Consider the following 14,833-nt stretch of genomic DNA (forward strand, 5'->3'; position numbering starts at 1 on the left):
CTTTGCACAGATTTTTCAATATTGATGTAGGTCGTTGGGGATAGCAAATGGCCCATATCGGTTCAGATTTGAATAGAGCTCCCATATAAACCGGTCTCCCGATTTGAATTATTGAGTCCATGGAAGCCTTAACTTTCATCCAATTTGGTTGAAATTTTGCAGTTATGACTTCCAACAACTGTGTTAAGTACGGTCCAAATCGGTCTATAACCTGATATAGCTGCCATAAAAACCGATCTCCTCATTTGACTTCTTGAGTCCCTGGAAGTGGAAATTTTCATTCGATTTGGCTGAAATTGTTCAGATAGTGTTCTGTTATGACACCCAACAACTGTGCCAAGTACGGCTAAAATCAGTCTATAACCTGATATAGCTCCCGTAAAAACCGATTTGACTTCTTGAGCCCCTGGAAGCCTCAATTTTCATCCGAGTTGGCTGAAATTTTGCACAAAGTGTTCTGTTATGACTTCGAACAAATTTGGTAAGTACGGTCCAAATCAGTCAAGAACCTGATATACCTCCTCCCATATAAACCGATTTCCCGATTTGACTTTTTGAACCCCTGGAAGCCGCAATTTTCATCCGATGTGGCTGACATTTTGTATGTGGTGTTCCGTTATAACTCCCAAAAACTGTGCCATGTACGGTCCAAATCGTCCGAGAACATGATATAGCTCCCATATAAATCGTCCGACTTGATTTCTTGAGTCCTTACAAGCCGCCATTTTTATCCGATTTGGCTGAAATTTTATGTTATGCGTCTCAACAACTCTGCCAAATATGGTCCAAATAGGTCTATAATCAGATGTAGCTCCCACATTTTAGCAGAATCCATGGTGGTGGGATCCCAAGATTCGGCGGCCGACCTTAGCACGCTTTTACTTCCTTTTTTTTGCATATCTGGATGGGAAAATGCTTTACCCATGTGACGAGTACTTCGCTCGCTCTATGCCGGACTCCATAATCAACAGTTCTGGGTAAAAATCTACGCAGCGTCATCCCTGGGGATTAATTCTACTTCGGAACCGCTTTCGCATATCTGGTGATTATCCATATCAACTTTGTTGTGTCTGCCTCCAGACCTTCGCATTCACTACGCCGCTGCGTCCAAGTAGTACTTGTTCGGCGTATCTAATCACCACCTACCAGTTCTTCTTGTCTTCCAGCATCTCTAGACTATTCTTCTGCTCTGCGTTGTTCAAACCAGCGCTCCCAGTGGAAGAAAGTGTGTTCCTCATGGTCTGTAACTTCTAGCTCCTCGCTTTGCTAGAGGGGTATTTGCCCATTCTATGCTGATTTTTCCGGAAGTAATCATGGTCTGTCCGTATACATACTCTACGCCACTGTATCCAAGTATATCTTCTTCCTGCATAGTACTTGTTCGGCGTATCTAATCACCGCCTGTCAGTTCTTCTTGTCTTCCAACATCCTCTAGACTATTGCTCCAGGCGAAACGTTGCCAATGGCTGTTTCCAATTCTCTGTGTCTTTCAACCCAGCGCTCGCAGTGGAAGAATGTGTGTTCCACATGGTCTGCAACTTCTAGCTCCTCATCAATACACTTGCTAGAGGGGCATTTGCCCATTCTATGCAGATATTTCCGGAAGTAACCATGGCCAATCCGCATACATACTTTAAACCGCTGCGACCACGTCTACCTTCTTTCTGCGTAGTACTTGTTCGGCGTATCTCATCACCGCCTGCCAGATCTTCTTGTATTCCAACATCCTCTAGACTATTGTCCCAGGCAAAACGTTGTCAATGGCTGCTTCCAAATCTCTGTGTCTTTCAACCCAGCTCTCGCAGTGGAGGAATGTGTGCTCCACATCGTTTGCAACTTCTACCTCCTCATAAATGCACTTCCGGAAGTAAACATGGCCATGGTCCATGGTCCGCATACATACTCTACGCCGTTGCGTCCAGGTCTATTTTCTTCCTCTACACTACTTGTTAGGCGTATCTCATCAACGCCTTGCAGTTTTTTCTATGCAGATAATTCCAGAAGTAACCATGGCCTCAACATCTGTGTGACATGGTAGTTGAAGTCGCCCTGTTTTCTATCTCTACACATTCGTACATAGTGTATTAGCCGTCGCGTCCGATTCTCTTTCATCCAACTTTGTTGCCATCTTTCGTTAGCCACCTCTCCTACGGCAGGTATACGATCCGTTTGAATGTCACCCTGCTCTCTCTCTCTCTCTGGGTGCCGCACAACGCGGTGTAGAGCCTGGGCGCTGGGCGAATCATTCCGGCTATTACAAGCGCTGCGGCCTCCGTCACTGTCCAACAGGATGATATGACCCTAAGAGCCGCCGTCCTCTGTAACGAGAGCATGGATTTTGGTCAGCATTTTGTCTGTAGGCCCCATATTTCGCTCCCATAGAGGAGGATCCTATTGCATGTCTCCGTTAAGAGTTTGCGCATGCTAGGGAGAGGCCCACTTATGCTTGCCTTCAGTCGACTGAATTTTGCCGTTATTCTCGCGACCTTTGCTGTCACGTGCCGAATTTGCTTCACATAGGTTAGCTTTGTATCCAGTCGTATCCTTAGATTTTCGACCGATCTCTTGGTCTTCATCAGTATGTAGTCTATGTGCATATCCACTTTCACTAGGATATTTTTCTTGTTAAACGTAGCAACTCCGTCTTCTGCATCGCAAGTTGCAGGCCGTGAGAATCAAGCCATTACTTTGCCCTTAGCATCACCTGTCGTAGTTTGCGCTCTGCACCTTCCGTGTCTCTTGCCGTGATGACTGGCATTTCTGTGCCCAATATTCTATCATTATTGGCATTCTAATGGTCTGGTCCAAATATGGAGCCTTGCGCCGCTCCTGAAATGAGCTCATATTCACCCGTTCCATCCTGAGAGTTATAAAGGGTGATCTTTTAGCTACTATCTTTTTGACAACACTTCAGATGTCAAACATCTTCAGTTTAGTCTATAACTTAACAATGTCTTACAAACGAACAAAGCACAGTGGGAAAAATTCGAAAAAAAAGGCCAGTAAAATATATACCGCGTGGGAACGGGTAGAGCTCTTTGAAATTTTAAATGGTTATATGTGAGAAGTTAGCGAAATCGTGTGCAAAATTTCAAGTTGTTCGGGCGGCTTTTGGCAAGCCCCTAAAGTTGGTCACCTCGGTATTTCGAACAAGTAAAAGCGTGCTAAGTTCGGCCGGGCTGAATCTTGGAAACCCACCACCATGGATTCTGCTAAATGCAAACTAAATTAAGGTGTAGGGCATCATTTTATTTTACATACTAAACCTCTGTCAAACCAGCAAAATTAAAGCTTCTAGGAACCGAACCGAAAGCTTCAGGTTATAGACCGATCGAGATTGTGGCTTCCAGGGGCTCAAGAAGTCAAATCGGATGATCGGTTTATATGGGAGCTATATCAGGTTATAGACCGATTTGTACCGTAAATGGCACAGTTGCTGGAAGTCATAACAAAACAGTACGTGCAAATTTTCAGCCAAATCGGACAAGAATTGCGGCTTCCATGGGCTCCAGAAGTCAAATCGCGAGATCGGTTTATATGGGAGCCATATCAGATTATAAACCGATTTGGACCGTACTTGGGACAGTTGTTGAAAGTCATAACCGAACACCACGTACAAAATTTCAGAGAAATCGGATGAAAATTTCGGCTTCTAGGGGCTCAAGAAGTCTAATCGGGAGATCGGTTTATATGGAAGCTATATCCAAATATGATCCGTTCTGAATTTCAGCCAAATCGGGTAATAAATGCGCCTTTTATATACTTAAAACCTTAAATCAAAAGATCTGTCTATATGAAAACTATATCTAAATGTGGTCTGATATTCACCATATTTAGTTCGGATATCGGGTGGTCCGATCCAACTCACTGTTCTAAATTTCAGCGACATCAAATAATAGGACTGATCGGTCTATATGGCGGCTATATCCAAATATGGTTTGTTGTGGACTACACTATGTTCGGATATCAAGTGGCATACTGCAACTCACTGTTTAAAATTTCAGGGAAATCGAGTAATTAATGAGGCTTTTATTGGCTTAAGACCCTGAATCCACAGATTGGTTTATATGACAGCTACATCTAAATATGGTCCGAACCATACTCCCTTCAAATATCGGGTGCTCTATGGCAACCCACTGTTCGAAATGGCAGTCAAATCGGGTTGTAAATGCGACTTTTATGTGCTCAAGATCTTCAATCGGCAGATCGGTCTATATAGCAGCTATATGTAAATATGGCTCGATATGGACCATATTTGGTTCGTATATCGAGGGCCCTATTACAACGCATTTTTGCAAATTTCAGAGAAATTGGTTAATAAATGCGCCTTTTATGAGCTCAAGACCCTAAAGCAGAATATGGGTCTTTATAGCGGCTATATCCAAATCTGATCCGATATGGCCAGTTCAAGAAGTCAAATTACGTTTTCAAGAAATACGGGCCTGTGAAAAATTTTAGCCTTTTATATAAATTCTTAAAGACTGTAAAGTGATTACAACAGACGGACAGATAGACAGAGGGACGGAAAAACTAACGGACATCCTTATATCCGTTAAGATCCGAAAAATATAAACTTTATAGGGTAGGAAATGGATATTTCGATGTGTTGCAAACGAAATGACTAAATGCATAAACCTTCTATCCTATGGCGGTGGGTTTAAAAAGAGTGGCGTTAAGCCCCTTAACATTCGAAACGAGTACGGTCGCGATCGGTCATTATTTGAATATAGCTGCCATATATAAAAATCTCCGGATTGAAGTTCTTGTGCCGCATTTATTATCCAATTTCAGCTGTATAACACTCATCGACATCCGTGTACAATATGACTCAGATCGGTCTATATTTGCAAATACCTGTCATATATAACGATCCCTGACTTCGTCTCATAAAAGGCGCATTTATTAGGCGATTTCTCTGAAATTTTTTCAAAAAGGCCACCGTAACGCCGAAATAAGCAGGTATGCCTATGACGCTGAACGTTTCGAATTCTGCCAAGAACATCAGACAACTTTTCAATGTTGGTTTTCCACTTCTAATGACGGCGACATTTGTGAGGTCTATGCCATATAAAAGGCATAGTAGTCATGTGAAAACTTCTCTTCAAAGAGGTATCGCTCTGGATCGCACCATACGGACTCTTGACTATGAAAAAGCGTTCCCCTGTTATTGAGCTTAAACTTTTCCTCTGTTCCCTAACGGAATATTAGCAAATTTTCAAACATCCATGAGACTTGGTGTAAGGTGAAAGGATGGACGGACAGAAGAAACGATATAAGAATCGATCACGGAGCGGATCAACAGTGGTTATCCCCTTCTAATGATGGGGACATTTGGGTGATGTCTATGACATATAAAAGGCAGAGTAGTCATGTGAAAACTTCTCCTCAAAGAGGTATCGCTCGGGGGCGCACATTTCAAACTCGGATACGAAAAGGAGTTACCCCATCATTGAGCTTAAACTTTTCCTCTGTTCCCCAACGGAATGTTAGCAAATTTTCAAACATCCATGAGACTTGGTGAAAGGTGAAAGGATGGACGGACAGAAGAAAGAATATAAGACTCGATCACGGAGCGGATCTAGAAAAGAAGCACACAAGGATAACTAAACCGAAGGAAGAGACAAATTGTGTACAGACAAAGGCATGGTAAAGGGATAGCATTTCCTGGCATAATTCCCAAATCAAGTCTTTGCAGTCAATAGGTAATTCTTTCTACCAGAAAGAAAAACCCTCAGTTAGTCCGTCACTTTGCCTCCATTTTCATACCCACCACCAAAGGATGGGGGTATATTCATTTTGTCATTCCGTTTGCAACACATTGAAATATCCATTTCCAAACCCTATAAGGTATATATATTCTTGATCTGCATAAAAATCTAAGACGATCTAGACATGTCCGTCCGTCTGTCTGTTGAAATCACGCTACAGTCTTCAAAACTAGAGATATTGAGCTGAAATTTTGCACAGATTCTTTTCTTATCCATGAGCAGGTTGAGTTCGAAAATGGGCTATATCGGACTATATCTTGATATAGCCCCCCATATAGACCAATCTTAGGCCCAAAAAAGCCACATTTATTATCCGACTTTGCTGAAATTTGAGACAGTGAGTTGTGTTAGGCCACTGGACATACTACTTGAATTTGGCCCAAATCGGTCCAGATTTGGATATAGCTGCCATATAGACCGATCTCTCGATTGAAGGTCTTGCGCCCCTAAAACGCACATTTGTTGTCCGATTTTGCCAAAATTTGGGACAGTGAGTTGTGTTAGTCCCTTCGACATCTTTCTTCAATTTGGCCCAAATCGGTCCAGCTTTGTATATAGTTCCCACATAGACCGATCTCTCGATTTAAGACTTTGGGCCCATAAAAGGCGCATTTGTTGCCCGATTTTGCCAAAATTTGGAACAGTGAGTTGTGTTAGGGCCTTCGATATTCTTCTTTAATTTGACCCAGATTGGTCCAGATTTGGATATAGCTGCCATATAGACCGATCTCTCGATTTAAGGCTTTGGGCCCATAAAAGACGCATTTGTTGTCCGATGTCACCGAAATTTAGGACAGTGAGTTGTGTTAGGGCCTTCGACATACTTCTTTAATTTGGCCCAGATCGGTCCAGATTTGGATATAGCTGCCATATAGACCGATATCTCGATTTAAAATCTTGGCCGCATAACAGGCGCATTTATAATCCGATTTCATTGAATTTTGATACTGTGTCTTATGTTAGGCTTTTCGACATTCGTGTCGTATATGGTTCAGATCGGTTCATTGAACAATGACTTATACTTATTAGAATTTGGTTCAAATCGGAATATATTTCGATATTGGTGCTATGGGGCATAAGGTATGCATTTTTCACCGGATTTTGACCAAAGGTAGTTTACATATATACCCGAGTTGGTGGGTATTTAAAGTTCGGCCCGGTCGAACTTAACGCCTTTTTACTTGTTGTCATTCAATCTACCACTCATTCACGCATCAATTATTGCTCTTATGTTAATACAAAATTAAATTTTTTCAAAAGCAAAAATGAACATAAATTTTTGTGAAAATGAGGGGATTTAAGGCAAAGCCCCATAAATCCGTTTTGAATATCAATCATCCAAAACGAAATAAAGCTCACAACACATTATTTCAATTTTAATTGAACAACTTTTTGAGTGTATCAGGAAGATTATAAAACAAAAGCAAAAAAAAACAAAAACCAGCCCCCTCTTTATGACAAAATTATACGACATTATAAAATTGCTAATGTTGCCAATATGGCAGAAAAAACGTTTGTAGCTTAATTTCCATACAAAATGAAAATGATGACAAGGCTTTCGTTGACTAAATGTTCGCTTCTTTTTTTCTGCTTTGTGTTTTTTTTTTTTTTTGTTGAGCACTCACAATAAGGATGTAAAATAAATTTAATGTAAATCGTTTGCAAAATCGTTGTTTCAGATACTAAACATTTTTTAATTTAATTCGTTTTTCTTTCTCTTCTTCTGCATTCTCTTTCTCGGTCTACCTTCTACTTCTTCTTCTTCTTGGCGACATGTCAGCCATGTGGCAATCAATGGAAAACCGCCCACATTTGTGTTTCTCTTCCTGTCTTGGTTATCGGAAGCTGTGCAGTAACAAAGTCATAACCAGCAACAATTACCAGCGGCACCATCAATGTCAGCTACAGCTACTACGCAGCCAGAATCAACAGCAGCAGCAGCAACAACACCATCGTCACCAACATCACCATCTGATTCGATGTAATCATTGTCGTTATTATCATTTAAAGCTCCATGGATGCTGTCTCATTAAAGACTTAAAATCACAGACGCCACAACAGCAAGAAAAACAACTGCAAAGGCAGTTAAGTGCTCTGAAACTACTTAAGCCAAGGCACGTTGGCCACAAATCCCCTTTGAAGCAAGCCACAAAAGGAGTAGGAGCCGGGGAAGGAGAAGAACGGCTGCAAGCCCACCGTGACCATTGCCAACACAACCACAAAAGCCACCGCCTCGAACAGCGAAACAATCAGTTTTAAATAAAAACAAGCAACTCGGCTGTCATTGTTGCTGCTGTCCCATTGCCAGGGATTATTCAAAGCAAAATCACCTTCCAAAAACAGGAAATTAAGCAACGCCAACTTAAAAGCAAGGATTTTTATCAATTAAGGCATAAGCCTTGAGAGTTAAAGGAGATTTTTAAGAATTTCACTCATACTCAAACATTTGCCGTTAATGGCTAAAAATCTCCCAAATACAGAATTTTAGAAAGAGTTGCTTAGCTTCACATCTGAATTAGAGACTGATTGGCCATTCGTATTAATTTTTTTTTCTTTCGTTTTTTGTAAAAGGCCAAAACTGTTTTTACATTGTCCACAGAGGAGAAAAAAAAAGAGAGTGAAGAACACACACACAGGGACAACCATAATGACACCTCCAACTGGTCTGATGGCAACAGCCACCCTAACAGCAGGGGCAGCTGCCACCAACACTTTGTTAACATCTTTAATAAACATGACAAATCTAACAAGTTCCTCCTCCTCCACCTCGTCGGGCTCCTTCGCCTCTGCCTTCTCCACCTTCTCTCCCAGCCTCACAACCACACAGACTGCCATGTATCCACGGCTAACGTCTGGCAGTGTTGCTGGCAACATCTTTGGACATCACAATCCCTCTTCGCATCACCCGCATTTGTCGCATCATCACAACTCCAACTCGCAACAGCAACAATTTGGCCTGCAACATCAAACTCAAACCCATCACAATCTCATACACATTGCCGAGGATACAAATGCGAAATATTTGAATTTTGTAGCCAATGGCCTACTGGACTCGAGTGGAGTTGTGGGTGGCAGTGTTGGTGTTGGCGGTGTCGGTACTCCAATGGGCGGTGGTGTTGGTGCAGCAGACCCCAGTGGGACAGCCATGGAAATTGGCCACTTGGATGATTCCTTTAGCATAAGCAATTTTGGCAATATTGGTGCGACCAGTGGCAGTGCTGGTACGGGTGCTGGGGTTACTGCCATGGGCTCAGACCTCACCAGCAGCGGTGGCAGCAGTTCAGTGCCCATTGATGCCCTCAGCGAGTCACATTTAACATTTGTCATTGTCAAATGTTTCATTATCGGTTTCATCATCCTCGCTGCCATATTGGGCAACATGCTGGTGATTGTATCCGTCATGCGACACAGGAAATTGCGGTAAGTTTCCTTTTTTTACACTTCCTCTTCATCATGCCTGCATAGCGCCTCTGGTTGTCTATTTTTTCGTCTTTTGTTGGGTTGCGGTGTTTATTTATGTTTCATGTGTGTGTTTATATTTATGGACTGAAGTGGCCAAGTTAATAAAACAAGTTGGCAAATTGTTACTGTCAAAGCCATTGGTGGTTCAGCATAAACCATTTCCTTTAATATCAATTTGAAATTGTTCCCAAAATCATTTGTTTGTGGTAGATAAGCTGTTTAGATAATGAGGGACGTTCTGTTGGATGTCTTGAAATTTGCAATATAAGAATTTTTTTCTTCTGTAAAACGCCCCGGTAGATGGGTTGGTAACAACTCCGATTACCAGTGCGCTCTATTATAGATGAGTCTAATATAAAACGGCCACTCTAACCAAACGGATTAATAGATTGATAGGCATCAGATGGGTGGAACGGACGGAAGGACGGACGGAAGGACGGACGGAAGGACGGACGGAAGGACGGACGGAAGGACGGACGGAAGGACGGACGGAAGGACGGACGGAAGGACGGACGGAAGGACGGACGGAAGGACGGACGGAAGGACGGACGGAAGGACGGACGGAAGGACGGACGGAAGGACGGACGGAAGGACGGACGGAAGGACGGACGGAAGGACGGACGGAAGGACGGACGGAAGGACGGACGGAAGGACGGACGGAAGGACGGACGGAAGGACGGACGGAAGGACGGACGGAAGGACGGACGGAAGGACGGACGGAAGGACGGACGGAAGGACGGACGGAAGGACGGACGGAAGGACGGACGGAAGGACGGACGGAAGGACGGACGGAAGGACGGACGGAAGGACGGACGGAAGGACGGACGGAAGGACGGACGGAAGGACGGACGGAAGGACGGACGGAAGGACGGACGGAAGGACGGACGGAAGGACGGACGGAAGGACGGACGGAAGGACGGACGGAAGGACGGACGGAAGGACGGACGGAAGGACGGACGGAAGGACGGACGGAAGGACGGACGGAAGGACGGACGGAAGGACGGACGGAAGGACGGACGGAAGGACGGACGGAAGGACGGACGGAAGGACGGACGGAAGGACGGACGGAAGGACGGACGGAAGGACGGACGGAAGGACGGACGGAAGGACGGACGGAAGGACGGACGGAAGGACGGACGGAAGGACGGACGGAAGGACGGACGGAAGGACGGACGGAAGGACGGACGGAAGGACGGACGGAAGGACGGACGGAAGGACGGACGGAAGGACGGACGGAAGGACGGACGGAAGGACGGACGGACGGACGGAAGGACGGACGGAAGGACGGACGGAAGGACGGACGGAAGGACGGACGGAAGGACGGAAGGACGGACGGAAGGACGGAAGGACGGACGGAAGGACGGACGGAAGGACGGACGGAAGGACGGACGGAAGGACGGACGGAAGGACGGACGGAAGGACGGACGGAAGGACGGACGGAAGGACGGACGGACAGACTATAAAAGATTTGGCCCGGCCGGATTAAATACACTTTTACTTGTTTTACAAAAAAAAACAAGTAAAAGCGGGCTACGTTCGGCCGGGCCGAATCTTGGGAACCCACCACCATGGATTCTGTTATAATATGGAAACTATATCTAGTTATAGACCGAATTGGACAGTACTTGACGTATATGTTGAGAGACATAACAGAACACTATGTGCAAAATTTCATCCAAATCGGCTTGTAAGACTAAAAAAGTCAAATCGGGAGATCGGTTTATATGGGATCTTGGTACAGTTCGTGAAAGTCATAACAGAACACTACATGCAAAATTTAAGCCAAACCGGAAATTGTGGCTTCCATGGGCTAAGAAGTCAAATCGGGAGATCGGTTTATATGGGAGCTATATCCAAATCTGAACCGGTATGACACATTAGCAATCCTCAACGACCTACATCAGTATAAAGTATCTGTGCAAAATTCAAGCGACTAGTTCTACGCGTTCGATCGCTATCGTGATTTCGACAGACGGACGAACGGACGGACGGACTGACATGGCTAGTTCGAATCAGAATATATATATTTTATGGGGTCCTAGATCAATATTTCGAGGTGTTACAAACGGAATGACAACATTAGTATACCCCCATCATATGGTGGTGGGTATAAAAGCTGGATAAACCCTTCGAGTTCTCAAAACGCTAACTGAAACAAACTGAAATTCTTGTTAGGTAGATTTTCATGGCCAAAGATGTTATCTCCTCAAGAGTCCACCTCCTCGAAGTTTGGTATTCTGGAGCCCTGACTTTATGAGCTTCTCCAGCAGCGTCCAGCATACAGAGTGTATAGAAATCATGATACGGGATCCCCCTGGCCTTTACTTATTAGTAAAATTTTCTATAGTTTACATACATTTGGAAAAATACCTTTCAGTGGGCACCTGTTATAGGCTATTGTCTTCATGACCTCCATATTCCAAGGACGCCATACTTAGCACATCCGCTGAAGTGGCTTATGAAACTCGTGGTTGGTGGTTTTATAAAAAAAATATTTAATTTAGTTCCTTAAAAGAAATTGCCTATAATTACAACTGAACCGCTCAGTTGTGTTGGTTATTAATCTGCACATACTTAAATGTATTTTGGCCACCCCCTTAGGTGGTTGTAAGGCGTGTGTGTAATTCATTTTATTATTGTTTGTGTTACCATTTGCGCACAGCCATAGCTACTCCACACATGGCCAAGAGCAGAAAACAGCAGAAAGCCCACTTAATTTTTCTGTTTTTCTACTTTTTCGAGATAAAAAAAAAAAAAAAACATAATACACAAACAGCTTGAGATTGTGTGGCAATTTTCATGTCAACCTCCAAGTTATTGAAGCTTTGATGTCACAGCATCATCATTATATACTCTGACAACACACATGTACAACACACACACACAAATACAATTTCCCAAATGCGAGCATGTTCAGTCGTATGCTTTAAACATGATTTTCTCATGCTAATGACTTTTCCGGTGTGAAAATTACTCGATTAATGGCTCAAAGTTACAACGCAAATGACACAAACATACAGGTTGTTGATGTAATTTGCTGCTGGTAACAAAAACAAAAATAATCATATTTTTATTCAAACAATGGAAGAGGATACCCTTTTTTTGAAAACAAAGGACAAAAATCATTCACATAATGGAAATGGGCTTACATTGTATTCTAAGATAAACAAAATTTTATACAAAATAAGGATAATGAGCCAAACAAATCCACTAAGTTGCAGCAGTTTGTTATGAGAATGAGTTATTTTTATACCCTACACCACTACTGTGGTACAGGGTATTAGAACTTTGTGCATTTGTTTGTAACTCCCAAAAGGAAGAAAGATAGACCCATTGATAAGTATACATATCGACTCAGAATCTCTTTCTGATTCGATTTAGCTATGTCCGTCTGTCTGTCTGTCTGTCTGTCTGTCCGTCTGTCTGTCCGTCTGTCTGTCCGTCTGTCTGTCTGTCTGTATGTCCGTCTGTCCGTCCGTCTGTCCATGTTAATTTGTGTACAAAGTACAGATCGCAATTTTCATCCGATCGTCTTCAAATTTGTTATGGACATGTTTTACGGCCTAAAGACGAAGCCTATTGAAATTGGAAAAAATCGGTTCAGATTTGGATATAGCTTCTATATATATATTCGTCCGATTTTCAGTAATACAGCAATTAAATGGTCATTTGTTGACCGATTCTCTTGAAATTTGGTAGGAAGGATTTTCTTATGACTCCCGATGTTGCTAGCGAATTTCATAGAAATCGGTTCAGATTTGGATATAGCTCCCATATATAGGTTCGTCCGATTTGCAGTAATATAGCAATAAAATGGTCATTTGTCGACCGATTCTCTCGACATTTGGCAGGAAGGATTTTCTTATGACGCTCAATTTTGCTGGTGAATTTCAAAAAAATCGGTTCAGATTTGGATATAGCTCCCATGTATATGTTCGTCCGATATGCAGCAATACAGCAATAAAATGGTCATTTTCTGACCGATGCTCTTGAAATTTGGCTGGAAGGATTTTCTTATAACTCTCAATATTAATGGTGAATTTCATAAAAATCGGTTCAGATTTGGATATAGCTCCCATATATATGTTGGTCCGATTTGCAGTAATACAGCAATAAAATGGTCATTTGTTGACCGATTCTCTCGAAATTCGACAGGAAGGATTCTTCTTATGACTTTTAATATTACTGGTGAATTTCATAGAAATCGGTTCAGATTTTGATATAGTTCTCATATATATGTTCGTCCGATATGGAGTAATAATGCAATAAAATGGTAATTCGTCAACCGATTCTCTCGAACTTTGGCAGGAAGGATTTTCTTATGACGCTCAATTTTACTGGTGAATTTCAAAAAAATCGGTTCAGATTTGAATATAGCTCCCATCTATATGTTCGTCCGATTTGCAGCAATACATCAATAAAATGGTCATTTGTTGACCGATGCTCTTGAAATTTGGCAGGAAGGATTTTCTTATGACACTCAATATTACTGGTTAGTTTTATAGAAATCGGTTCAGATTTGGATATAGTTCCCATATATATGTTCGTCCGATTTTCAATAATACAGCAATAAAATGGTCATTTGTCAACCGATTCTCTCGACATTTGGCAGGAAGGATTTTCTTATGACTCTTGAGGTCCATCAAATTGGTTTCAGAATTAGATCCTCTAGAGGGCGCAATTCTCATCCGATTTTGCTGAAATGTACAACGGCTTCTCTCATGACCTTCAGCATACGTGTCTAATATAGTCTCAATCGATCAATAGCTTGATGTAGCTCCCATGTGATCCTCCCCGATTTAGCTTTTGAGCCCCTACAAGGCGCAATTCTTATCCGAATGAACTGAAATATAACGCAATGACTTCTACAATGTTCAGCATTCATTTATGGTCCGAATCGGACTATAACTTGATATAACTCCAATAGCAGTTCTTATTCAATATTCTATGTTTGTCTAAAAAGAGATACCGCGCATAGAACTCGACAAATGCGATCAATGGTGGAGAGTACAAAAAAGATTCGGCCCGGCCGAACTTAGCACGCTGTTACTTATTACACCTCACCACCTTCATAAACGTAAGACTCGTCACCAACTCGGTTTGTCTCTCGGATCCACGTCAACGAAGCCCGCGCAGCCACTACTAAAACGACAACGGAGTGCTTAGCCAGGTCTCTCTAAACGAGGCGAATCGTTAGGATTGCCCTCGAAAATTATAGATTTCTGTTACGAACCCTTCCTCTGGAGCAAACTCGTCCTTAAAACAAATTGTTCGTTATAATTAAGATAACATGTACGTGAAATTTTCTCTATTGACCAAATTTCTATGAAATTGCCCCAAAGACAAGCTTTCCGGGAAATTTTAATTCCATAAATTTCCTTTACAATATTCTTTAAAGACAAAATTTGAATAACTTAAAATTTTCATTGACTCTTTCAAGGATTCCCTGTCCTTGAAAATGTATTCCCTTTTATTTGCGGGCATCTCTTTGCCAATTGATTTGGAGGTAAACAACCACAAAGAAATGATTGTCATTATCTCTTTATGATAGATAATTACATTTGCTACTGGCAATTGCAATGATTGATCGGAATTTATTTTTG

At 42.4% G+C, this 14,833-nt stretch overlaps 2 protein-coding genes across 5 annotated transcripts in view; both read left to right on the top strand.

Annotated features, from left to right (window-relative positions):
• LOC106082119 (octopamine receptor beta-1R) overlaps positions 1–14,833 on the top strand; it is a 353,347-nt gene that overhangs the window by 254,669 nt on the left and 83,845 nt on the right. For all 4 annotated transcript variants that reach the window (XM_059362044.1, XM_059362048.1, XM_059362045.1 and 1 more), the window contains one exon: positions 7,549–9,188. In XM_059362044.1, the coding sequence (XP_059218027.1) occupies positions 8,416–9,188 (773 nt within the window). In that variant the 5' untranslated portion in view covers positions 7,549–8,415. The remainder of the gene's footprint in view (positions 1–7,548; positions 9,189–14,833) is intronic.
• On the top strand, positions 7,542–8,027 carry LOC131994660 (G-box-binding factor-like). The gene has a single exon (XM_059361445.1). It carries the CDS (start codon positions 7,542–7,544, stop codon positions 8,025–8,027), a length of 486 nt encoding a protein of 161 aa, XP_059217428.1.

Source organism: Stomoxys calcitrans, chromosome 2 (assembly GCF_963082655.1).
Source record: "Stomoxys calcitrans chromosome 2, idStoCalc2.1, whole genome shotgun sequence".
NCBI lineage: Eukaryota > Metazoa > Arthropoda > Insecta > Diptera > Muscidae > Stomoxys > Stomoxys calcitrans.